We start from the raw sequence: 27625 nt of genomic DNA, 5'->3' as shown, positions 1-27625 counted from the left end.
CTCTAGACTACATGTCAGCATCCACCAGCATTCTGTGCTTGGATGAGAAATGTGACTGTGTTAATTTAATTATTTTGATTATTTTATTCAGTTAATATTACATGCATGTCACAGACTATTAACCGGTACGTAAGGGTTTATCTGCCCTTGAGATAACTTAACTAATAACCTAACAGTAAGGCTTATCTGCCCTTTATACAATGTACATCTTACATCATAATATAAAAGCGAGCTCCATTTTTTGAAAAATTGTCGAAACATTGTCCTGATAATGTCTCGCTTACAGCCAATAAATTACTAAACTTAACAGGTGATGCTTGGGTATGTTGTGATTGAAACTACCTCGATTTATCACAAAAATTTATACTCCTATGGGTGCAACAAAAACATTATATATAGTTTATCTCTTGTTAAGACTGCCATTTAAAACATGCCTACGGTTGAGTGAAACCTTTCCAAACTCTGTTTTACATGGTAAACTTTACAAGAGAGAGAGCAAGCTAAATGAGAACATACTGGCTTGGATTGGTTTTCATTAAATAAAATTGGTCTATTATTCGTGAAAGTACAGTATTAGCAGCTTGAAATCCAAAATAAAATCAAAACATGTATTCTTTGATCATCATGTTAAATCTACACCTCATGATTTACATGACAGGTGTATTATTGTGCCTGCTGATGAAGCTTACATTGACGTGATCCTTGTTTGTAGAAATCACATTTCCTGTATACAAAAAGAACTTGACATGCTTGAGAACAAATGAAATCCTGACTATCAATTATCAAATCTTTTCCAAAGGAGAAATGCTGGCTAATCATACTTCAGTACATTACACCATTCAAATTGACTATTAATGATAGAGATACATACCTCCCTCCTTTATATTGAATTCCTAAACACCATAACAATCCACAAACACAGCTTTTATTGCTGCCTCATCTAGTTCAGCAAAACCTCTATCAAAGCCTCTTACTACCATCATTAATACTATCAAATCTGGGTAACAGTCTTATTGTGATAAAATGTACTGCTTACTCCAGAAGTAAAATTAATGGTTTGTGGATTTTAAAGAACTCCAAAAGAACTTTTCTCGAAACTTCAATATACTTTCCAAAAAATTATTAACTTTAAGAACCTTTGATTTTTCTACATGATACACTTCCCAACTCCATTCCAAAGGTGAACAGCAGAATGAATACATATATATTGTGTGATAAAATAAACCCATTGAAATCAAATAATAAATATAGGGAGAATGAAATCTAAAAAAAATGACAGAATTTCTGGTCGACAATATCTTTTAATTTTACGAGTTTGGTGGTAAGATATTCCAACAGACTATTGGCGTTCCTATAGGAACACACTGCTCATCTCTTGACTGACTTGTTTCTGGTTTCATTGAGGCTTGAGGTTATCACAGAGCTTATCAAAACTAGTCAACAAAGTGTTCTTTGACAGTATTTTAATACAGTAACTGTTCACTGGTTCATAGAACTTTCCACATCATTTTTAAGTTATAGTGAAGAATGGTATACAAATGCTTAGAAGTAGAATTTAACACAATGAGTATTGTACAAAAATAAATTATCTATCAGTCTGAAACTATGATTTTGGCTACACAATACAATTAATTTCTTTTTTACAAAGTTATTTCAGCTACACAATACAATTAACTTCAAAGATTTGATTCAATCAGAAACATGCGTGTTTCACAATCTGCTTGTAATGATAAACTCTATTGCGTTTAGATAACAATGTGCTCATGTCAGCTGTTTATATGAGAGCGTTTGTGTTTGAGAATTTCTGTGGTGGTAAAATTATAATCCTTCTCACAGATGGTACAGTGGTACAACTTCCTCAGGGTGTTCAACTGGTTCTCGTTCTCCTCCTTTCTGTCTTTTTCTTCCTCGTCTTTTGTTGCTGAAAATAGTATTTTATATTCATTGATTATTTCAAGATTGTCTTAATAAAAATTTAGATGTAAGATAATGTGATCTGATGGAGTGTCCTGCTCAGGGCCTCCAGTGGTGGTAGCACTAATAAGTCTATCAGTCTCACAGAGTCACAAAGATATATACACATTGCAGCCTCTCACATACCTACACACCCATCACATGCACTGACCTCATATACATAGGAAAGCGTCCCTATAGGACCAAAGATGTTAAGCGACACATGTATAAAACTAAATCAAACAGTCAATAAATTGAGTTATTTTATCCGTGAACATCGTGGTGTATGATTGCTAATACCATCTGGTCCCAGAAACATACTTTTAGCAGATGACCATGATGATACAAATTCCTATACTATCATTGAAGGTAGTGAAACCATCTCTCCAGTGTTGACTGATTGACCCTTTAACTCTCTGAAACTTACTTCCAGAGATGCTGAATTGACACTTGAATTTACAGTAACTTCAATCTGATCTAACATTTTTTTCTATGACCTTATCTTTGCAAATTTGATTTGGAATCTCACTAAAAACCAGACATGTTTTTTGTGCATGTATATATCAGGTAAAACATAAGGTTGCTGGACATTCTATGAGGGTTTTTTTTGTGCAACCAAAATTGATTTTCTGTCATCAATGCAAAACCTGATGCCTCCGTCTTCTCCTTCCTCTCCTACTTAATCTTCCTGTCACGTCTCCCTATCCAACTGTCTTATTACAGTGTACCTTTAGTGAGAACACTGAACAAAAAAAATACTCACTATATATCACAACACTTAATCTGCTCTCTGTTTTCCCTTCAGCCATAGCATCCGTCCAATACATGACATTGACTGCTAAGTTAACTCTGAATAAACTTCATAATTGCTTTCCCAAACTTGCAAACTTCATATGATACTGACGTAAATAAAACTTTGATACCTCCCCTCCAAACACAGAAAATTTTTCTGTAAATGTTGACAATGTTGATTACCTTCTATATTCTGACTGTGACACTCTGCTTCATGTCGGAGCCTCTCCAAAACGTTGACAAGTAGATTGGCGTTACAGCGTGGACATATCCAGTGCTTCACCATGTGGCTGGTATACTCCCCCCATACGGTGGCTGAACCCTCGTCTAATAAACTGTTGAATAACAATATTGTATTACTAAATGTGTTGTTTTGTATTTACAGTGTTTACTGAATTACTCTGAATACACTTAAAACACAAGAAAATATTCTCAATGGAATGGTGTCTGATTTACACTGAATCCACATATACACAAGAGAATACTCATATTGGAATGGTGTCTAAATTACTCTGAATCCACCTAAAGACATTAGAATACTCTCAATGCAGTGGTGTCTGATTTACTCTGAATCCATCTATACACAAGAGAATACTCCCATTGGAATGGTGTTTGTATAGTTATGGATCATTGATAATACACAACAGATCCTAACCCAACTTCAAAATCCAATAAATATGGGAAACATCATAAATATGATGCCTAGCAGCCTTGACGATCACCTGAGATAAATAATATTAAATATATAGGTTGAAGGGTAGTTATCAAGTGTCATGAAACAGAAATTGTGACACTGAATATTGACAGTGTTAATACCTGCATTCCATCAAAACTGTCATCCTATACTAATCATTTTTACCAAGTTATTTCCAGTGGGAATTAACCAACGTGCTCAACCCCTTTTGGGCCCACCCATCAGTGCCTGGAGGTCAGTCAGGATCAATATGAGCATACCATCATCCTTCACTCACAGTTCTAACCAAGTTTGAAATATTTCCAATAGAAATTAAACAAATTTTTCTCCAATATAAACTATAGTGAACAAGAATTGTGAAGCATGGTTTATATCAGTGAACAAGAATTGTGATGCATGGTTTATATCATCATTGTTTATATCAGTGAACAAGAATTGTGAAGTATGGTTTATATCATCATAGTTTATATCAGTGAACAAGAATTGTGAAGAATGGTTTATATCATCATCTTTACACCAGTGAACAAGAATTGTGAAGTATGGTTTATATCAGTGAACAAGAATTGTGAAGTATGGTTTACATCAGTGAACAAGAATTGTGAAGTATGGTTTATATCAGTGAACAAGAATTGTGAAGAATGGTTTATATCATCATAGTTTATAACAGTGAACAAGAATTGTGAAGTATGGTTTATATCATCATAGTTTATAACAGTGAACAAGAATTGTGAAGTATGGTTTATATCATCATTGTTTATATCAGTGAACAAGAATTGTGAAGTATGGTTTATATCAGTGAACAAGAATTGTGAAGTATGGTTTATATCAGTGAACAAGAATTGTGAAGTATGGTTTATATAAGTGAACAAGAATTGTGGAGTATGGTTTATATCAGTGAACAAGAATTGTGAAGTATGGTTTATATCAGTGAACAAGAATTGTGAAGTATGGTTTATATCATCATTGTTTACATCAGTAAATCACAGATTGATAGGAGCACTACTGAAATCTAACAGTTGCAGGGGAATAGTGATAACCTACTTCTGAGTGAAGACTCTTTACCATGACAAAAATTTCTAAATTTGTCATGAATTTTTTTAAACTCCAGTCCCTTCAGGCAAGTTTCCATTATTTCATTAAATTTGCGATGTAAAACACAGTCCTGAAATTGTTCCATAAACAGTTATTTCTGCATTGATTTTTGTGAATACCCGAGAATTACTTAACCATTGAACGTCTGTCAGATTGCATTTATTGTCAATATGAATGCAATCTGGGTGACAGATAAATAGAATGACGTCCGTTAGTCTTGGCAAAATCCCACAGAACAAAGGAAAACATCTACTCATTGTCATCAAGTCTACAGATCATCAACTAAGTGACACCAAACATCTACGAAACTGGTGCATTACATTAGTACGAGGATAACGAGGTAAAAAGCAGTCCCTTAAAGATGTCCACGAATGTAATGTTAAAAACAGTATGGCCCTTAATACAGTAAATCTACCTAAGCTATGAAATATAGAATTAAGAAAATGACCAAGATATTCTACAATGTCATAAGCCTTTGGCAAGGTGACTGATATATCAAATTATAAAACAGGATTAATCAATTTGATAAAATTCTGACATTGTTGTAAGATTCCATCTATCACTAAACATGAAATCCTGAGATTTTCCTGAGGGAACTGGTGCTCTGCTGGTGTCAAAGTTTTTAAACTGTTACCTTTATCTGACTGCACAAGATCTAGCTCTCTGACAAGTTTTGTTAACTGCAATGTTGACAAAAAATTAAAGAAAACCTGCTTGTCAATTCAGCATTGAGTCTAGGAACCTGTGCTAGACACAGTAAATGGGAATTCCAGTAAACGGCTTCAATAGTCTGTCCAATCACAAAGCCTTACTAGAGCATTGTTTTGTTTGCTCTCATCTGAATGAAAGTCCTGTAGTGATATCATTTTCCATTCAAGAGAAGTAGTGAGAGCAAAATTCAATCTTGAATGGGTCAGAGGTCAGAATTTCAGTAAGGACCATTTGTGGACCATATAGACCTCACTTGTGGTGTAATTATACAGACTTGTAAACTGTAATTTATTGGCTGACTCTGCTTTGGAGTCTGTGTTCACCTGAGCTGGGATGCTGCAAGGTAGGACAGGTATATTGTGTATATCATATGTACAAATGTAGACATCACATACCAGATCTCCAGCAAAGATCTGTCAACAATGATAACACATTGGGTACATGTATGTCCTTCTAAAAGGAATTGTTGTCTTCTCCCTAAAACCTCTAGTTAATTCTGAATCATGAATTGACGGTCATCTTCACCTTATTCCAATGTCTGTCTATTCTATTCAATAGGTCATATCTTTTATACATTCCCTTAAGAAATGATATATGAAATGGTGCTGCAGTAATGGGTTTTTTTCCAGAGAAACTGTACAAAGGACTTCATGGCACCCAAGTACTAAGTGATCCATTCAAACTGTAGATATATTTAAATTGAACAAACCATTGATCAGTCAACAAGCTTTTCTTTGACCTTTTTCTCATCACCTGAAAATCATCAAAGTCCTCCTTTCCCAAATATATCAATTGTTATTATTTAACATGACAAAGTGTTATGAATGACCTTGTATATTTTCATAGATATATGGTCTGTTTACTTCCCACATAGGATCTCATGATAATTGCTCAACAAATGTCACATTTCATTGTCTAGGAAACACTTACCAGTCATATGTGATATATTCATTGATCTGAGTTCCACCCTTAATTGGATGTTCCTTGTCACCATGGTTACCACCCATCAACCCTGTTACTACAGCACTATCCTGTTTACTGTTGGGCTCTATAACAAATCAGAAACATGGATTGTTAAAATATCACAAATATTCAAAACAGTATTACAATACACATAATTACATAACTAAAGAATTCAGGTATTAGAGCCAACTCCATCTGTCTAAATTCTTCGGTGTTGTTGATCTAGAACCCCTTCATTTTAGGGATCCACAGAAGGGAGGACTGAGTCTGTTACTAGACCACATACCAAAACTAACAAAAGAAATTTCGACAAACTCTGAGAAGAAGAGAACAAGATAAAAAGTTACCTTGGTTTGTGTCAACCTTACAGCTACAGTTGAACCATACTTTAAAAACTTTATGCAAACTTATCATTCAGACACATAAGAGCCAGAAGCACACCAATCTTTTAGAAAAGTGTGAAGAACTGCTTTATATTTGATAAAGATCTATGTAATAGAACTGCACAACTTGTGCACAAATGTGTGATAGCTTATTTTGTTAAGTTTTCCTATCATGCATACATTGTGTGCATATTTTGTGCACATCGGTTAATGTTGTGCAATCCCACAACTTTATAAGTATATTTTAATGCATTTTGTTTCAATATTTTCTGCATTAAAAAAAGAATGGTAGAATCATGGGGATTAAAGAAAGAAAGACTGCCAAGGAGACAATAAGGCTGAGGAATAATGATCCACAACCATGAGTCCAGTCCAATTAGAGAAAGTCCACAACCAACAGATTAGTGGTCCAGCTTGACTAGGTACACAACTAAGGAATCAATGCGACAACCAACCTACTGCAAGCTAAGAAAGCTCAAGAAGGAACTACATTAGACACTACCACTACTAGGAAACTTAGAACATTTGGAATTAAAAAAGAACAACCCATAAATATCTTATATCATTAATGAGGTATTAACATCTATAAATTTTCTTTAACTGCATCAATGTTTCCTAAACATCTGTGGTGACTTTGTACAGGTAGAATGTATTAACTTTTCAGAAGAGATAATATTAAGTATATTTTGTGTAGAGAAAGATAACTCCACCTGTTATCAAGCACGAGTATGTGGACTGTATTGATAACCAAAAGAGAACTTAAACTGAAAATCAATCCCATTTGATTAGGAAACAACATACTGAATTGCTCCCCTACGGGACTCAAGTGATAGTAAAGAAACCTTTCTTTGAAAGATGCAAGCAACCTAAAACATCAAAATTATTTTCCCAATGACTTTTTTCCAGATAGCAAAATAAAATTGAAAAATAAGATGGTACCAGAAACATACAAATACCTACCCTGTCCTGGACCTTTGTACATGTTCTTCAGCTCTGCAGACAATATGCGCCGCACAGCATAAGGAACTTCACTGTCCAAATATTCTGTCAACTTTCTAGCTAGGAGTTTTTCCAGTTTTCTTGCTCTTGGGTTGATCCTTTTTTCAGAGTCCAAGCTTTTAAAGGTATCTAAACCATAGAAGGTAAATCAGAAAAACATCAAACATTTCCTATACAAAACTAATCAGCATCTCTCTTAATAGATAGATTAAATGTGTATCAACATGATATACCACTGTCTGATCAGTTAACCTAGCTGTATCATCTATGCATTTAGATATAATTCTACAGAAAACTACACATGTCAGGTGAGCTAAAATATCTCTAAGATATTAATATTTTGATTCTCAGGCATTCATTTCTCATTGTTTGACAAATTTCTACAAAAAGACGGTAAGCAATGGTGACCTCAAAGCATAAGCTCATCAGAGGTATTCTCACAACCTTGTTGACTTATCTTCCATAGAAAATGAAGATCCTAGAGAGATAATAGTTGATGATAAATAGTAATGGTGACCTTGACCTTGAACTCTGCAAAATGACTCTGAACTCTGAAATATAATGTTGTAGGAAGTATTCTCATCGTCAGCTTCGGGAAAAAAATCTCTGTACCATGAAATCTGACTGTGCATAGGTTCTACCATGTGGCCTGTAGCTATAAACTTACCCTGGCTTCTGAGGGTGAGCAGATTCTGCCTCGTGGCCTGTAGCTAAAGACTTACCCTGGAGTCTGAGGGTGAGCAGATTCTGCCTTGTGACCTGTAGCTATAGATTTACCCTGGAGTCTAAGGGTGAGCAGATTCTGCCTCGTGGCCTGTAGCTAAAGACTTACCCTGGAGTCTAAGGGTGAGCAGATTCTGCCATGTGGCCTGTAGCTATAAACTTACCCTGGAGTCTAAGGGTGAGCAGATTCTGCCATGTGGCCTGTAGCTATAAACTTACCCTGGAGTCTAAGGGTGAGCAGATTCTGCCATGTGGCCTGTAGCTATAAACTTACCCTGGAGTCTAAGGGTGAGCAGATTCTGCCATGTGGCCTGTAGCTATAAACTTACCCTGGAGTCTAAGGGTGAGCAGATTCTACCATGTGGCCTGTAGCTATAAACTTACCCTGGAGTCTAAGAGTGAGTAGATTCTGCCTTGTGGCCTGTAGCTATAAACTTACCCTGGAGTCTGAGGGTGAGCGGATTCTTCCATGTAGCCTGTAGATATAGACATACCCTAAAGTCTGAGAGTGAGTAGATTGTGCCTCGTGGCCTGTAGCTATAAACTTACCCTGGAGTCTGAGGGTGAGCGGATTCTTCCATGTAGCCTGTAGATATAGACATACCCTAAAGTCTGAGAGTGAGTAGATTCTGCCTTGTGGCCTGTAGCTATAAACTTACCCTGGAGTCTGAGGGTGAGCAGATTCTGCCTCGCGGCCTGTAGCTAAAGACTTACCCTGGAGTCTAAGGGTGAGCAGATTCTGCCTCGTGGCCTGTAGCTATAAACTTACCCTGGAGTCTAAGGGTGAGCAGATTCTGCCTTGTGGCCTGTAGCTATAAACTTACCCTGGAGTCTAAGGGTGAGTAGATTCTGCCTTGTGGCCTGTAGCTATAAACTTACCCTGGAGTCTGAGGGTGAGCAGATTCTGCCTCGTGGCCTGTAGCTATAAACTTACCCTGGAGTCTAAGGGTGAGCAGATTCTGCCTCGTGGCCTGTAGCTGTAGACTTACCCTGGAGTCTAAGGGTGAGCAGATTCTGCCTCGTGGCCTGTAGCTATAAACTTACCCTGGAGTCTAAGGGTGAGCAGATTCTGCCTTGTGGCCTGTAGCTAAAGACTTACCCTGGAGTCTAAGGGTGAGTAGATTCTGCCTTGTGGCCTGTAGCTATAAACTTACCCTGGAGTCTGAGGGTGAGCAGATTCTGCCTTGTGGCCTGTAGCTATAAACTTACCCTGGAGTCTAAAGGTGAGCAGATTCTGCCTCGTGGCCTGTAGCTATAAACTTACCCTGGAGTCTAAGGGTGAGCAGATTCTGCCTCGTGGCCTGTAGCTATAAACTTACCCTGGAGTCTAAAGGTGAGCAGATTCTGCCTTGTGGCCTGTAGCTATAAACTTACCCTGGAGTCTAAAGGTGAGCAGATTTTGCCTCGTGGCCTGTAGCTATAAACTTACCCTGGAGTCTGAGGGTGAGTAGATTCTGCCTTGTGGCCTGTAGCTGTAGACTTACCCTGGAGTCTAAGGGTGAGCAGATTCTGCCTCGTGGCCTGTAGCTATAGACATACCCTAAAGTCTGAGAGTGAGTAGATTCTGCCTCGTGGCCTGTAGCTATAAACTTACCCTGGAGTCTGAGGGTGAATAGATTCTGCCTTGTGGCCTGTAGCTATAGACTTACCCTGGAGTCTGAGGATGAACAAGTTCTGCCTTGTGGCCTGTAGCTCTATACCTACCCTGGATTCTGAGGGTGAGCAGGTTCTGCCATGTGGTCTGTAGCTCTATACCTACCCTGGATTCTTAGGGTGAGCAGGTTCTGCCTCGTGGCCTGTAGCTATAGACTTACCCTGGAGTCTGAGGGTGAGCAGGTTCTGCCATGTGGCCCGTAGCTGTATCACACTAGACATGATGTGCTGGGCAGATTCCTCGTCAGAGAAACGGATCTCCAACCAACTATCGCACACAAGTCTGAAACGATGTTGGTCAAATTTGATTTTTTAACCCCACAAAAGGATATTTGTTGATATAGAGACCACTTTTTTAAAACAAACTCCAACTAATGCCCCCTTCTAAACTGCAATTTGCTGCAAATTCCAGTTTACCTGACAGTAATCGTCACCCCAAATCTACATTCCTTGAAATAAAACAAATCAAAGTAGAGAAAAGATATTTTATTGAGGGGACTAAGTTCCCATAAATTAACTGGTTTATATAATAAGTAGCACAAGGGCCATTTTCGTTTGTTTTACTAGTTTGACCAGGGCTGTTTGTTGATGAAGGGACCTACACACCTTATTTTGTCTCCACTAATCCCATTGAGCTCTGTAGTAATATTTGCATGTCTGTCTATTTGATGCATGAAATGTCACTTGTAAAGTGCTGAAAACTGATTTGTCCACATCAAGGAACAGGCTCTAGATATATAACTGAAGTGTTTTGTAATACCTTCTCATCAATTTTGTTAAATTCAGATAAAAATTGTTGAAGAAGTTATACAGAAAAAAATTGTTCTAAGAGGGACTGGTAAACAGTGGGTCTGACATACTTATTACAGTACATGTGTTAACTTCATTACATGTTCTCAAACAAGAAAAATTCTGTGAAATTATGATAAAGATGTTATATCTAAGCATGGCCATTACACATAGATTGTCCTATCATATGACTGCTGTGTTATTCAGTGAATGTATACTGATGTGTGAGATCAGAATTAGATAGCGACACACACTCAACAATTACATTGTGATGTCACATTGGAGACCAATGAAGAGGAAATATTTTGGAACATTTTCTTCAGGTTGGTAATACAAATAGAATAGAAGTTCTTTTAACACCAGGAAGGAAAAAAAATCACTAAATCAGAGTAAAAAAAGTTCTCAGTCCCTGATCAATAAAACTGCACTCACATGTTACACGGCAAGATAATATCATTGACTGGGAAAATCTCATAACAAGGAAAACAACCTTTTCGGGCAGATAGTTAAGGAAGCCATCTGGATATACCGCAGCAGGTCAAGTACTAAACAGAGAGGAGGGGGGCCACATACTCTCACACATCTTTCACCAAGTGTTAAACAGAGCATAGATGTATGGTCTATAATCTGTTTACCGTCTCTTCACTCTTTTTTTTACCATAGTGTACATAAGATTATAGTACAACCGAAAAAGTTGATTGATTCCTTACCATCTTATACACTACATACATCAGTGATAGTATGCTTCATAATGGTCATTTGACTAATGAAGGAGACTGTGTAGTTATCAAAACGTCACACTCTAATTTTCTATTGATCGTGTTATAAGAACTTTTGTTTTATTGAATAGGAGCTAGATTAACAAGGAAAAGTAGGTTTTCTGCAATATTTGCTAAAATGACTGATCATGTGATTAAAAGAATCTTAAATTTGTTTCCATTTCATATGTAGTTGATGAAAGTTGTCAGAATTTTTTTCAATTTAGCCTGCCAGAAGCTTACTAAAACCTTTTTTTTCTGCTCTGTTTCATAAATCTCAAAAATCTCAAAATGGAAACATATTATATCCCATTTTGTCTTGTTAACATTTTGCACTGACATAATTATGTATATAAACATACCTGGTACAGTCTGAGTTAGTGTCTATGAAGTTAGAGAAGAGTGTGGTGGTTTGTAGAGCAGGCACCCTCATTGTGTTCATCAGGTAAGGTTTTGTGGTCTCAAGTAAAGATCTGAGGAATGAAAAAGGTCATCGGTCAACTACAGGTAAGTAGGACTATCTACATCCGGTACAGGACCCAGGATGTGCCCGCACACAAATCTGGAAGGTCCTTAGTACGTGTAAATTTGTGCATCATATATATTTTCTTGGGAAACTACTTTTGCATTATAAAAGTCGGAGATTAGACATCAGTTGCAGTGACCTAACTCTGGTATGTGTGACTCCATTTTCTTAACATAGAGCAATACACCAAACACAATAACATCTCCCATGAAACAGTTAGGGAAATGTCTAAAATGTGTATATTGTCTGTTCAGGAAAATTCACACATTGATCTTGATAATCATGTTTATATAAAGAGACAATCCTTTATGAGAAATACAGTTAAAATCACCCCCTCAAAAAGATTTGTGTTATGAAGATAAAAGTTGGAAGATACAGGTGCTATACACACCATGCCATTAAATCTCAAAGATCCTACATTCTATATGATGTACAGTAAAATTATTCATTTTTGTGGGAGATTCATCATTCTTAATCCACAAATGTTATATGTCTATTAATGATAAACAGTAAATATTCAGATAGGATTAACAGATTTTGGAGCAAAATTTATCTACAATGTACGAAATCATGTGTCAATGAAAAAAAAAATTAATTTTAGACCCATGAAACAAATGATTATACGGTAATGTGAGAGATGAGATAATTTTATGAACAGACCAATATTCTGACATGAGTGCTATAATGATTGTATATACATTTAATACATACACAAATGTAAGGAGCTGGTGTTTGTGGTTGAGTTTGCCTTGAAGGTCCTTGGGTGTATTCGTGTCCAGGTTTTTAGGCTGCTCCATCTGTAGCAGATCTGGATGGCAGGCAAATACACTTGTTGGATGGAGCAGGAGGAATGGCTTACTCTGGACAATAGATGATTAAATATGAATGCCAGGTATATAGAGTCTATATCTATTTTTCAAAATTATATACTTACTTACAATACAGTGACAAATTAGAAACAGTTTGCTCTCCATCAACAACCAGGGTCATTTTGAGGCTGAGTCTCCTTGTAGTAGCTGTTGACTACCATACTGAACAACATACTGGAGGACCATTACTTGCCATCCTGACAAGCTAGGCTGTCTTTTCCGAAGTCATAAACATGACAGCACAGACTAACCTGTCTCTCATGGTTCCTGAGAATTACAAACCACTACCCTCTACCAACTGGACTATCGTTGCTCAAATTTTCATTAGACAGGTTGTCAAGTTCATCTACATACAAAGGTAGACTTAAACAATCAACTTTGCTTTTTAAGAAGTCTATCTGATCATTAAAACATAAAAACCAGTCTTTTTAAAACATGACGACCCACTTTGAAGTTCACAACAGCAACACTTGCAATGACATTCATCCATGTGTGATATTGTAGTTTTATCAGTTCACTTAGCTATGGTAAAGTAGCTTTGTAATCTAATAATGGAGTGACTTGCAATGGCTTAAGACAGCAGGGAAGTGTGTTGATGTAGTCTGTCACTCATCATGGTGAGGACCTTATTCTTTAATACCAGACTTTCAGTAAACTGTCACAAATATTTGTAATTATAACACTTGTCCTGTCTCTATTTTTTTCCCTTTTTATTCTATTAACCATTGTTTACTTTTCAAGCAGAGTGTTCTAAAGTTGAATTCTTTTCGTTTCTGATTTGTTGACACAATACCCACTAAAAAATCTATAATTTTATGCTTTGGTTGTGAATCCTATAATTTTCCCATTCTAGGAGCAAACATTGTGACTACTTCTTTCTTAATAAAATGCTTCTGGGGGATAAAGTCATGTATTTTGTATTGTATACTATACCTACACCTAATCCCACAGAAACATTGTCACAGGCCCTTGTGTTCCTGTGGTCAGTACATGTTAAAATAGAACATATTTAATTGTTGGTTCAATGTTAAATATATCATAGAAAATTGGAAACAAAAACTGAATTTTGAGCTTTACATGTGACATTTTGGAAATTCCATACAGGTACATTTTGTTTATCATGAAATAATTCCATGCTAGTGGAACCATTTCATCCTGGTTACCCGACAGCGGCCATAGTTTTACAGTGATCAGTGTATTGTCCTTCTAAGACAAAGAACAGGTCAGACGAGTGACAAAAGTTTGAACATATAGGTTAATGTCCCTTTAACGACTTCTAGGTTACATCATACAATGTGATAATTCATGCTTCTAGATTACATCATACAATGTGATAATTCATGCTTCTAGATTACATCATACAATGTGATAATTCATACTTCTAGATTGCATCATACAATGTGATAATTCATGCTTCTTACATCATACAATGTGATACTTCTAGATTACATCATACAATGTGATAATTCATACTTCTAGATTACATCATACAATGTGATAATTCATACTTCTAGATTACATCATACAATGTGATAATTCATGCTTCTAGATTACATCATACAATGTGATAATTCATACTTCTAGATTACATCATACAATGTGATAATTCATGCTTCTAGATTACATCATACAATGTGATACTTCTAGATTACATCATACAATGTGATAATTCATACTTCTAGATTACATCATACAATGTGATAATTCATGCTTCTAGATTACATCATCATACAATGTGATAATTCATACTTCTAGATTACATCATACAATAGATTACATCATACAATGTGATAATTCATACTTCTAGATTACATCATACAATGTGATAATTCATGCTTCTAGATTACATCATACAATGTGATACTACATCATACAATGTGATAATTCACTTCTAGATTACATCATACAATGTGATAATTCATGCTTCTAGATTACATCATACAATGTGATAATTCATACTTCTAGATTACATCATACAATGTGATAATTCATACTTCTAGATTACATCATACAATGTGATAATTCATACTTCTAGATTACATCATACAATGTGATAATTCATACTTCTAGATTACATCATACAATGTGATAATTCATACTTCTAGATTACATCATACAATGTGATAATTCATACTTCTAGATTACATCATACAATGATTACATCATACAATGATAATTCATGCTTCTAGATTACATCATACAATGTGATAATTCATACTTCTAGATTACATCATACAATGTGATAATTCATAGATTACATCATACAATGTGATACTTCTAGATTACATCATACAATGTGATACTTCTAGATTACATCATACAATGTGATAATTCATACTTCTAGATTACATCATACAATGTGATAATTCATACTTCTAGATTACATCATACAATGTGATAATTCATACTTCTAGATTACATCATACAATGTGATAATTCATGCTTCTAGATTACATCATACAATATACTTCTAGATTACATCATACAATGTGATAATTCATACTTCTAGATTACATCATACAATGTGATAATTCATGCTTAGATTACATCATACAATGTGATAATTCATACTTCTAGATTACATCATACAATGTGATAATTCATGCTTCTAGATTACATCATACAATGTGATAATTCATACTTCTAGATTACATCATACAAGATTACATCATACAATGTGATACTTCTAGATTACATCATACAATGTGATAATTCATACTTCTAGATTACATCATACAATGTGATAATTCATGCTTCTAGATTACATCATACAATGTGATAATTCATACTTCTAGATTACATCATACAATGTGATAATTCATGCTTCTAGATTACATCATACAATGTGATAAGATTACATCATACAATGTGATACTTCTAGATTACATCATACAATGTGATAATTCATACTTCTAGATTACATCATACAATGTGATAATTCATACTTCTAGATTACATCATACAATGTGATACTTCTAGATTACATCATACAATGTGATAATTCATACTTCTAGATTACATCACACAATGTGATAATTCATACTTCTAGATTACATCATACAATGTGATAATTCATACTTCTAGATTACATCATACAATGTGATAATTCATACTTCTAGATTACATCATACAATGTGATAATTCATACGCAACAAGAATACTGACATGAATCTTATTGGGGTATAGAAAAGTGTTTAGAGACTTTATTAAAAGCAGAGAAATGTTAAATTCACAAAAAGTAAAATATAGTGATTACCTTGGTGTGGAAGGACTGCTCTGAGTCAGACTTGTAGCTGTTACAGTCATCAGATATAGCCACTTGTGGATACAAACCACTACAGAGGATAATCTTCAGAAGATTCACATCTCGACGATTAAAGTTACGATTCTTGTTGGAGGTTTCCTTATTGAAAGAGTACAATCTACATTATAACGCACCACCAAGAATCGTTTCTCTATAAACCATTCATAAATCATCTAAAAATAATATACAGAAGCAGGGAGTAGGCTTTACAGGGAGAGGAGTTCTCATTTCCATATTGTCTTATTTCACTTAAACTAAATCAATACTGATATGTCAATATCACCCTCATTTTAATGATAAATGTTTCAGACTAAACCATTTCTCTCATAATTCAATTGTTTGTTTTTCTCTTGTATATATATTCAATAATTACCTTCTCTTCTGTTTTTTATGAAAAAAAAATGAAATGGGGAAAGATTCCCCTCAACCTCTATCCTCTAAATCTATTTGTGATATATATGATCTTATGTGGTGAACTTACATGCAGCTTGTCTATGTCATGTGACAGACGAAACTCAAGATCTTTGATATCCTCGCCCTTGTCATCCTCCTCTCCATCACTGATAGTGTAATCCTGTTAATGTTTAAGGTCAAGGTTATCTTTTTTTAATCTTTTTGATGGTCAAGGTCACTAAGATAAACTGGTGCCGTAATAATTTATACATGTTGACAGTCAAGGTCACTTGGTTAAGCTGATGTTGTAATTCTGTTAAAGGTTCAAGTCAAGGTTAAACTGTGGTGTTGTGTTGTTAAAGGCCAAGGTCACTAAGTTAAACTGATAGTGTGGTTCCATAAAAGATTTAGGTCAAGGCAACATTGATAACATAACATTTCTATATGAAAAGAAGATAAAAATCTCACCCCATCTTCAAGCTTCAACACTTTCCTCCTCTTTGACTCATTGGCTTTTTCTCGTTTTAGTTGACCTAATCGCTTCCTGTCAGCATGTTGTCTACGCCTCTCATCACTGGTAAAGAAACGTTCACCTACAGGTGTGTTGTCTAACAAGTTGTGATCCTGCGAAGAAAATTAAACCATAAAATACAAAGCGGTCCAGTAGAATGAAAATTTGTAATTTAAAAATAATGGTTTACAAATTTGATGACCTTTAAGATCTTTGCAGGCCTATGACCTTCATCTTCAACATGTTCAAACTCATTTAAGATACCTAAAACATCACCGTGTGTGAATTGTGGACAAAATTTACTAATAAATATGATTTCTAGAGTGATGACAAGAAAGTGTGACAGAAGGATGGACAGAGAGAGCAACAAAAAGATGAACTAACAAAAACATTATATTCCAACCCCTAACCCCACTTAGCTAAGTGTATTTCAACTGTGATGGCAGCTGTACAAAGGATTCTATTCTGCTCTCAGAGGTTGAAGAATATGAAGAGTAAACCTCATCAGAAGACCTGATTTGAATTGTTAATGACGTAGAAGTTTACCTGAAGTAGCTGTTTGAACTGGTCTTTAAGCTTGGTCATCTCATAAAACCTCTGTTCTTCCAGGGCTCTCCTCCTACACCACTTCCTGGTACCTCGACCCTCAGCTTTCACCTACAAAAGCACAAAACAGTATTTATATACAGGCTGTCTCTTAAACTAAGCCTTCACCTAAAACAGCAGAAAAACAATATTTATATATAGACTGTCCCACATATATATGTTTAGGTATAGGCTGTTCTGTAACCATTAGCCATCACCTAAAACAACAGAAAAAGCATGTTGTATTCATTTGGGCTGTCCCTCAACCCTAAGTCATCATGTGTCAATGTTTTTGACGAGGTAATTTTTCTGACTTGGCAATGAGTCTTTTGTGGTATGAAATAACATGAAATATTTTCACATAAATTCACAGACGTTCTGTTGTTGTTTCAAGTTTTCTCAATAACGATATCAATGATAAGACAGCTGTCTTATGTGTTGCTAAAGCTGTTGTCTTAGATGTAAGTGCAAGTAAAAGAAAATAGTTCCCAGGTATTTTTCTTTTCAAAAGTGAACCCTTTTTATATTAATGAAATCAGAATAAGATATTTTTTGAGAGTGAATGCAATGACATGAATTCATATAAATCTTCATGAATTCAAGGATTAAAATCAAAAAGCCTTTGCACAATAATGAAAATCCTACAATAATTTTAGAAATATTGTCAGAGTAAAAAATATGTTTACCTGTATCCATTCATCAAAAGCATTCAGTAGAGTAAAAGGGTCACCATGCTCCGACTCTAGAGGTTTCCGTGCTGACTGAAGGCAGAATGAAGTAGACGACTTAGTCTATAGAAACATCAGTTTCAACAATACTTTCTATCATATCAAATATATAGTGAGACAACCAACTCAATAGTGCTTAGATATTGAGGCACCTGGATTTGTAGTGGATAGATAGAGACAATAGGGTTTGTAGTGGCTAGAAAGAGACAACAGAATTTGTAGTGGCTAGATAGAAATACAACTGGATTTGTAGTGGCTAAAAAGAGACAACTGGATTTGTAGTGGCTTGAAAGTGACAACTGGATTTGTAGTGGCTTGAAAGAGACAACTGGATTTGTAGTGGCTTGAAAGAGACAACTGGATTTGTAGTGGCTTGAAAGAGACAACTGGATTTGTAGTGGCTTGAAAGAGACAACTGGATTTGTAGTGGCTTGAAAGAGACAACTGGATTTGTAGTGGCTTGAAAGAGACAACTGGATTTGTAGTGGCTTGAAAGAGACAACTGGATTTGTAGTGGCTTGAAAGAGACAACTGGATTTGTAGTGGCTAGATAGAGGGACAACTTGATTTGTAGTGGCTAGATAGAGATAACAGGATTTGTAGTGGCTAGAAAGAGACAACAGGATTTGTAGTGGCTTGAAAGAGACAAATAAATAAGAGCTGGCAAGATAGAGGGATAACTGGATAAGAGCTGGCTAGAGATTGATACAATAGGAACTGGATTAGCGGTGGTGGCTATACACTAGACCAGAAAACTGGATTAGTGGCAGCTAAACAGTTAGACAACTGGATTAGGGGTGGCTAAATAGTGAGACAGGTAGATTAGGGATGACTAAATAGTTAGAAAACTGGATTAGTTGCAGCTAAATAGTTAGACAACTGGATTAGGGATGGCTAAATAGTTAGAAAACTGGATTAGGGGTGGCTAAATAGTGAGACAGGTAGATGAGGGATGGCTAAATAGTTAGAAAACTGGATTAGGGGCAGCTAAATAGTTAGACAACTGGATTAGGGGTGGCTAAATAGTTAGACAGGTAGATTAGTGGTAACTACATTAGTGGTGACTGGACAGTGAGACAGGTGGATTAGTGGTGACTGGACAGTGAGACAGGTGGATTAGTGGTGACCGGACAGTGAGACAGGTGGATTAGTGGTGACTGGACAGTGAGACAGGTGGATTAGTGGTGACTGGACAGTGAGACAGGTGGATTAGTGGTGACTGGACAGTGAGACAATTAGACTAGTGACAATCTCAGTACAATGACAACTTAATCACAAAACATTCTATAAATATATTTGGGTATATATACAGCTCATTTAGTTGTGTTTTGCCTGTTGATGATATAGATATGTTTATTTTGTCGTATCCAAATTCCTTTACATAACTTTCAAACTGCATGCACAATCAAGGATTTACATTAAGTTACAATGAGTTTTTAATTTGAAATTATACTCACTATTGCATCATGGTCAGTGTGAGCTTTACTAGTAAATGGAGACTGCACACTCATGGCTGCAGCTATTGACAGTACTGGGTCAGTGATCTGTGGGAGGCAAAACAAAAACAAATCCACTCTCCTGATTTTGAAAAGCAATAGGAAATATAAACATTCAAAATGATAAGTAGATTTTTACTTACATATTGAAATTTTAATTGCTTACAGAATTGTTGCCTATATAGAATACTGACCATTAAATACACCAACAACGCTGAAAATCAAAAAGAACATTTCTATGTTGTATTTAAGTTACACAAATAACACAGCTAAGAAGAAATCCTATACCACTGCTCATATATACTAATGTTCCAGGGGAGAGTCATCTGACGTTTGTCCTGCTAGGAACACCAGGACAGTCAAACAGTCAGCACATTAGCAATCATGGACACCGATAAATGACCATTGTTGTAACCAACAAGATCAGTACAAAGTACATGCTAACTAACCATTTAACAGACCATCAGGTTCAGTGCCTGGTTAATGAATAAATGGCATTATACTGACCATGTACAGGATTTTTTAACTTTCTGAAGTACTGACCAATATATTGAACCAACAGTAATCTCAAGTCACCTACATGAAATATAGATCCCATGATGAGCATTTTACCAATCACAACATCAACAGGTAACCGTGACAGCATCTGACCAATCGGTGTGAGAGTTTCATCTTCTCTTAGAGCACCCTAAAACAGAGGTCAGTATAATTACAAAACAACAAAACACCACAGGTGTACTACATAATAATTATATAGATTTCCAACTTGAGTTCAAAGACTATGTGGTGACATACAAAAGTTTTATTTACAAAAAATAACAATTAAGAAAACACGTTTTCAAATTCTTACATGAACCGAACATTTTAATGTCCAAATATATCTTTAAAATTAAAATGAATAAGTTGAGACTAAATAAAAAAATTGGTTGTGAGGTTTATGCTAGACTAACTTTACTGTGACAATATTGTACGACACAATATTCAAAAACACAATTGTATATCAAACTAACCTGCTCCTTCAAGAAAATGATAGCATTCTCAATACTACTCATCTCTGGAGCTTCCAAGAAAGGAAACCTGAAACAAGAAAAAAGTTTCTAAAACTACATATTTCTCCGAAATCTCTAGGAATGACAGCTTTTCAATATTATTTATCTTGACTTTTTCTATCTGCTACTATCCCTATCTTGCTCTACAAGGAACCACACAGTGATACACATTGTATATCAATCACCTACAATCCGTATTCATCCACAAATATGCCCCTGTCCACAAATAAGACCCCCTTCTCCTTTTTTTGCAGAATGTTCAATTTCGAAACAGTAAAATAAAGATGGTTAACAGATAAGCCTTCACAAAACTTTGATACTAATTTTTATGCTAGGGGAGGGGCGCTAGGGGAGGGGCTTTTTTTTGAGGATAAGTACGATACTTCCCTTCAAACATTCCTGTGATATCCTCTTGTGTATCTTAATTGTAAACATTTACTGTTAGACACCTTTCATAATGTAACAATTAACACTATGTCTTAAATACTCATGTCTCTTACTTCCTGGCATCAGGTAGTCCCATAGAGATCATCTGTAGTACTAGGGAGTCCAGGGGAACTCTCTGTATCTCTGGGGTCGCAAACTCTTGGAACTCATCATAATCCTTGTCTTCATACAGACGGAAACAAACGCCAGGACCAGTTCTACCTGAGAAGTCAAGACAAAGAAAATATTTCAATATTCGTATGGAAAAGAGTTCAAATGACATCAATTGCTAATGAACAAATCTGTAGTGTTTCTTATTCATCAGGGTGAAAGGACACTTGATAACCACTTGTCCAATCAGAGAGTCTTCTGCTAGTTTGTGTTGTTATCTAAGGATTGATAAAAATCTGTTTAATGTAAATCCAGGTTGTATATACCTGTGATTATATTTTTTTATATTTTCTCTTTCAGAAGCTTTACATATAGCTTATGAGATATATGATCCAATAACCAGTGATGTATTTCTGTTGTGTTGTTACAGGTAGACAATGACCATTAATATCCAGTAATTATAAATAACACACCTGCTCGACCCTTTCTTTGTTCTGCACTGGCTCTGCTAATCCAAAACTCTTGTAACTTCTGCATCTTGTATTTGGGGTCAAAGTTCATTTCCTTCACCTAAACACCATAAAGAATAATTAACAATTAATGGATATTAAACACAACATTTATGATACATGTACATAATACAAAGAACCGCGACTCAACTCATCTGACATTTTATCACCAAGTTTTGATTTAAATGGATTTTAAGTTTCTAGTTTTATTCCACTTCTGAAGGATATTTCAGCACGTCTGTTTTTTGAGGGTACCACCCAAAGAATTTATTTGATAATTTGCCAAGTGATAATATGTAAAAAAAAGGATGATGAATATTTTTTTCTTTATTTTGGAGTTTTGAGGTCAAGTGAATGTTTTGCTGGAACAGCAATAATAATCCAATAATAATATGAGAAAGAAATGTATCTTTTACAAATTCTGTCGATTTCTAGGAGTACACGATAAATGTCACGAGGTCACAGAGGTAAATTTGATGTTCCCTGGAGGAACAGCACTCATGTTCATGTGTAAAGAGTCCGCTATCATACAGCCACTACTAATAGATATAAAAACATCCATTATCTATATCTATAAGCTCTTCCTGGCACATGAACCAAAGCCACTATAATAACGGCCATATAAGTTCATTGTAATAATGACCTTTCCTGAGTCAGCAATGAATCGGACGCCATCAATGGTAACCGAGGTCTCAGCTATGTTGGTAGATATAATACACTTCCTCACACCATCCGGAGCAATATCAAATACCTGTATAACAGATACATATATCAGGTGAAAATAATTATCTCTTAAATCATTTAGAAAGGTGCGAAAGCCATTTACCTCTACTTCCAATATCATAAGCATATTTCTTTTTCAAGCTTTCTTTGTCTATTGTAATAATTTTTTAAAATATTGCTTTCTAAAAATAATTACCAAATCAGGACAGAGTTAAGATCTATGTATGAGTCTTTTAGTATGTGAACAGTGAAATCCCTTGTTCACAGGTGAAATCCAAACATGTCATTTCAATTATGACAACTGAAGGCCATCCAGAGCAAGTAGGGTCAAGTGTCTTGTCCAAGGATACAACCATGTCAGCACAGACTGGCCTCCTTCTCAGCTTTTTTAAAAAAACTTAGCTGCCATAAGTATGGAAGTGTCAAAGCCTGCATGCATTTCCTTCTAAAAGAGGGTGGTTGGGTGGCGCAATGGTATGTTTCAACTATTTGCCTGGAGTTGGATTTTCGGAACAAACATGGAAAGGTATTGGGATCACCTGCCTAACCACCTTGCTTTCCCCCTATGTACTCTGGTTCCTTCCATGGTGTAAGACCTCCTTTGCACTGCCATATGGGTCAAGAAGAGTGATTAATTTCAGCTGATAGCTTATTTCACAATTGATGATATAAAGAAGAGCCAAAAAAAGTCTATGATGTCACAGAGTATACTAACTTTGTCCTGTTCTGATATTGACAAGGCACTATGAAGGGGCAGTATGATCCATTTCTTGGTATTCTCAGCATAGATTCTAGCAGCTTCAGCCACCGTCATAATTTCAGTCATACCACTCAGGAAAATTAGCAGATCACCACGCTCATTCTCTGGGTACTGTAAATTAATGTATTTTTTACTAGTACAACATAATATTACTATGTTGTATTCATGTTATTATATGTATACAACTGGTAGTAGACAAACTACAAATATCAACAAATACATAGTCATTAAAATGTTGAAATAATCAAAGCTAATTTGTGATGGAAAGGTTGATTAAATGAAGTTTTATAAAGAAACTGGGCCCAGGATCATCAGATGATCATATGTTTAAAACTGTGTTAAGTTTCGACTTAACAAATCACAGATACTGTCATTAAAAGAGACTTTATATGTAATTGGCTAAACAAAAACTTAGGCTCCAGATTTTTAAATGATCCCTCTGCCTGGTTTCAAAATCTTGTTTGGATAAGTGTATTTGTTACTCATTTATATTACAACCTAAATAAAGCACCACTGTGATATGGACAGGGCAGTGAGATATGCCTCTTAGCATGAAATCTATATTCAATCTCATTGTTTAATTTGTAACAATAACAATGGCATACACAATCTATGGGAAAATACTCAAATGTTAAAACTACAAAACACAGAGGTGAGATTACTATAATCATAGAACACTAGAACTTTACCACAAAGTATTTACAGTAAAGGTTTAAAGGATGATAAGGCATTAATAGTACATCTTACAAAAGTCACACAATACAAAGGCTATAGGACACTGAAACTAGAGGCCATAAACTCCAAAGATAAATCACACCACAAAAATCTTTCTGAGAATTTTGCCAATAACGTAACACCAGTAATATTTGGTTTGGTAATGATTTAAAAATGATTTTTAAAAAGCTTCATGTGGTAAGAAAGATCTCTACTGACATATGATAATCCTGGAGACATTTATAACACTGAACATTCATCACCAGGTAACCATTCATCATCTCAGGTAACCAATCAGAAAAATGTATTAGGGGATGAACAATGTCCATTATAGATTCGTAATCACCTTATGGTCAATCTTTTGCATTATGCGTAGGTAAGGACTGGGATCGAGTCTCTCTGCACGAGAGTTCATCTCATCTCTCCTGATGGGGCAGTATTCCAGCTGGATAGGATACAGTCTCCCTGGGACCTATAACAGGCATCAGTATCACAATGTCTGGGTCACATGACCTTGTTTTCAACTTAGAGACTTTGTGACTAAAGTTTTTATTTTCATGACATAATAATTCAGGATCTTTTATTCAATAAACAGTAAAAATTCATCAATCTAGCATACTAGGAAAACATTATAGTAGCAGTGGCCTTGACCTTGGGTTCCTGAAACATTGAACTCCCCGAAGATATTGTTTTTAAAGTTTTTAATTATTGAGAATTAAAAAAATATTACCTTAACCACTGGAGCATCTTCAAAGTATTCACTAAAAAGGTGAATGTTGATCGTGGCTGACATCAGGATAAGTTTGATGTCTTCACGATGACGCAGCAAACATTTGAGAATGCCCAGCAGGAAGTCAGTGTGTATGTGGCGCTCATGAACCTCATCAATCACAATCACACTGTATTGCTTCAGGTGGGGATCAGACGTCATCTGTCTCAGCAACAGGCCTATAGACATGACAAATATCAGATCTCATCTGTCTCTACAAGAGGCATAAATAAACAACAAAGACAGAGAAGTCCTCAGTCTCACAACCAAACCTACAGAGACAACAATGGTCAGTGGTAATCATTCTCACAAACAGACCTACAGAGACAACAATGGTCAGTGGTAAACATTCTCACAAACAGACCTACACAGACAACAATGGTCAGTGGTAAACATTCTCACAAACACAACAATGGTCAGTGGTAAACATTCTCACAAACAGACCTACACAGACAACAATGGTCAGTGGTAAACATTCTTCTACACAAACAGAAACCTACAAACAGACAGACAACAATGGTCAGTGGTAAACATTCTCACAAACAGACCTACACAGACAACAATGGTCAGTGGTAAACATTCTCACAAACAGACCTACACAGACAACAATGGTCAGTGGTAAACATTCTCACAAACAGACCTACACAGACAACAATGGTCAGTGGTAATCATTCTCACAAACAGACCTACAGAGACACCAATGGTCAGTGGTAAACATTCTCACAAACAGACCTACAGACACACCAATGGTCAGTGGTAAACATTCTCACAAACAGACCTACAGACACAACAATGGTCAGTGGTAAACATTCTCACAAACAGACCTACAGAGACAACAATGGTCAGTGGTAATCATTCTCACAAACAGACCTACAGAGACACCAATGGTCAGTGGTAAACATTCTCACAAACAGACCTACACAGACAACAATGGTCAGTGGTAATCATTCTCACAAACAGACCTACACAGACAACAATGGTCAGTGGTAATCATTCTCACAAACAGACCTACAGAGACAACAATGGTCAGTGGTAATCATTCTCACAAACAGACCTACACAGACAACAATGGTCAGTGGTAATCATTCTCACAAACAGACCTACAGACACAACAATGGTCAGCGGTAATCATTCTCAACACAGGGCATATATAGAAAGCTAAGTTATATTTGCTCTAGAAAGAAAGCTTACTCCTTACCTTCAGTAAGGAACAGAATCCTTGTGAACCTTGTCTTTGTCTTTTCAAAGCGGACCTATGGAAAATGTCATTGTCATGTCATTAGATCATATCATAAACTGACCTTTTTAACCTTAAACTTCCTGGATCTGTCAAAACATGAAAAAGTTGCATTAAGTTTAACCTTAGAGCCAAATAAGAGCCTTCCAAATATGACAATCTTAACTTTCCAGCACCTAGTAGGTCAGGCATTTGATCATTCATTTGAAAAATAAAGTAAGATAACAGAACTATATGCTTACTTGATATCGGATAAGACAATTTAAATGGTCAATTAACCATATAATGTATTTTGTAAGCTATTCCACATCAATCTTATACGACACTTGACCAGTTCTATGTACCTGGTAAGCCACTTCAGAGCCATACTCATTGAGGGTTTCATAGCCCACACGTTTGGAGAGAGAGATACAAGCTATCCTCCGTGGCTGTGTACATGCTATGTTGGTGAAGCCTGCAGCCATTAGGTACTGAGGCACCTACAACAGGAATCATTGTAAATGTTAAAAAAATTGTCAAACATCTCTATCATACTGCTGTCAAATTTGTTTTATCAGACAGTCACTAAGGAAATGGTTAATTATTACAGGAAAGTTCTTAATCCAAGTTTCAAGTAATTTACATAAAATTTAAGAAGACACATAAAATTTCACATGAAAAAGACAAATATGCACAGTTTCAAAAACATTGATGACCACATGTGATGATGACAATTATTGTTTTCTGATTAATTGTTTACTTCTGTACATTTAAATCATGGCAAACACAAATAACCAATGCATAAAGCATGCTATGACTTAAAGTGATACTTCAGGAAGGATGACTGTGGCAGTTGAAGATTCATTTATGAGACCTCCCGGATGTTGTTTTTGACATATTTTTTTTATATTTGAAGCAAGGGTAAAATGTTTTCAGTAATTTTGGTCACAAAACGTTACAAAAAATTACACAGGTTTTAACACTATCTGTATTGATAATTCACTGTTTACCTGTGTTGACTTGCCACATCCAGTGTCTCCTGCCACCACAACAACTTGATGTTGGTTGACTGTATCCAGGATTCTTTGTCTGTACTGAAATATGGGCAGATTTTCCTGGTCTTTTTTTATTTTCTTCAGTTTGTTGAACTACAGCGAAGAAAATAGTCAAGTATATCATCATTGCAGTAAGGGTACTTGGGATCAATATTGCCAGAGATATCCCCCTGTATCTTCTATTATTCCTTGATAAAGCTACCATCAACAATAAAGATGAATCTTTACTTCCCTAGCTGGAGGGTAGGACAGAGAAATCTCTACCCAAGGAGGAAATTCTTGATTGTCTAAACTGACGCTTTGCTAAGGGTTAGACTGTCAGGTATCTCCTCCGAGGGTAGAGATTTCTCTGTCCTACTCTCTTGTTAGGG

At 35.8% G+C, this 27625-nt stretch overlaps 1 protein-coding gene across 1 annotated transcript in view; it reads right to left on the bottom strand.

The window, feature by feature from the left end:
• Positions 1 to 1650: 1650 nt before the first annotated feature.
• The window catches only part of LOC132551994 (probable ATP-dependent RNA helicase DHX34), a 29547-nt gene continuing 3572 nt past the window's right edge, over positions 1651 to 27625 (bottom strand). Inside the window, exons 5-28 of the mRNA XM_060216140.1 lie at positions 27210 to 27347; positions 26565 to 26699; positions 26182 to 26236; positions 24945 to 25162; positions 24561 to 24686; positions 23456 to 23611; positions 22661 to 22768; positions 21982 to 22078; positions 21472 to 21619; positions 20933 to 20999; positions 20503 to 20610; positions 19884 to 19970; positions 18385 to 18459; positions 17660 to 17770; positions 17071 to 17226; positions 16691 to 16783; positions 16162 to 16308; positions 12748 to 12896; positions 11873 to 11983; positions 10125 to 10246; positions 7549 to 7716; positions 6173 to 6290; positions 2929 to 3080; positions 1651 to 1921 (exon numbers count right to left, since the gene is read on the bottom strand). Coding sequence (XP_060072123.1) covers positions 1767 to 1921; positions 2929 to 3080; positions 6173 to 6290; positions 7549 to 7716; positions 10125 to 10246; positions 11873 to 11983; positions 12748 to 12896; positions 16162 to 16308; positions 16691 to 16783; positions 17071 to 17226; positions 17660 to 17770; positions 18385 to 18459; positions 19884 to 19970; positions 20503 to 20610; positions 20933 to 20999; positions 21472 to 21619; positions 21982 to 22078; positions 22661 to 22768; positions 23456 to 23611; positions 24561 to 24686; positions 24945 to 25162; positions 26182 to 26236; positions 26565 to 26699; positions 27210 to 27347 — 3000 coding nt within the window. The 3' untranslated portion in view covers positions 1651 to 1766. The remainder of the gene's footprint in view (positions 1922 to 2928; positions 3081 to 6172; positions 6291 to 7548; positions 7717 to 10124; positions 10247 to 11872; positions 11984 to 12747; positions 12897 to 16161; positions 16309 to 16690; positions 16784 to 17070; positions 17227 to 17659; positions 17771 to 18384; positions 18460 to 19883; positions 19971 to 20502; positions 20611 to 20932; positions 21000 to 21471; positions 21620 to 21981; positions 22079 to 22660; positions 22769 to 23455; positions 23612 to 24560; positions 24687 to 24944; positions 25163 to 26181; positions 26237 to 26564; positions 26700 to 27209; positions 27348 to 27625) is intronic.

The sequence above is a fragment of the Ylistrum balloti genome, unplaced genomic scaffold (genome assembly GCF_031769215.1).
Source record: "Ylistrum balloti isolate Yb309-2 unplaced genomic scaffold, AGI_CSIRO_Ybal_v1 Utg370230, whole genome shotgun sequence".
In the NCBI taxonomy this organism is placed as follows: domain Eukaryota; kingdom Metazoa; phylum Mollusca; class Bivalvia; order Pectinida; family Pectinidae; genus Ylistrum; species Ylistrum balloti.
The sequence above is the reverse complement of the archived record's forward strand: the minus strand, read 5'-3'. Positions and strand labels throughout refer to the sequence as shown.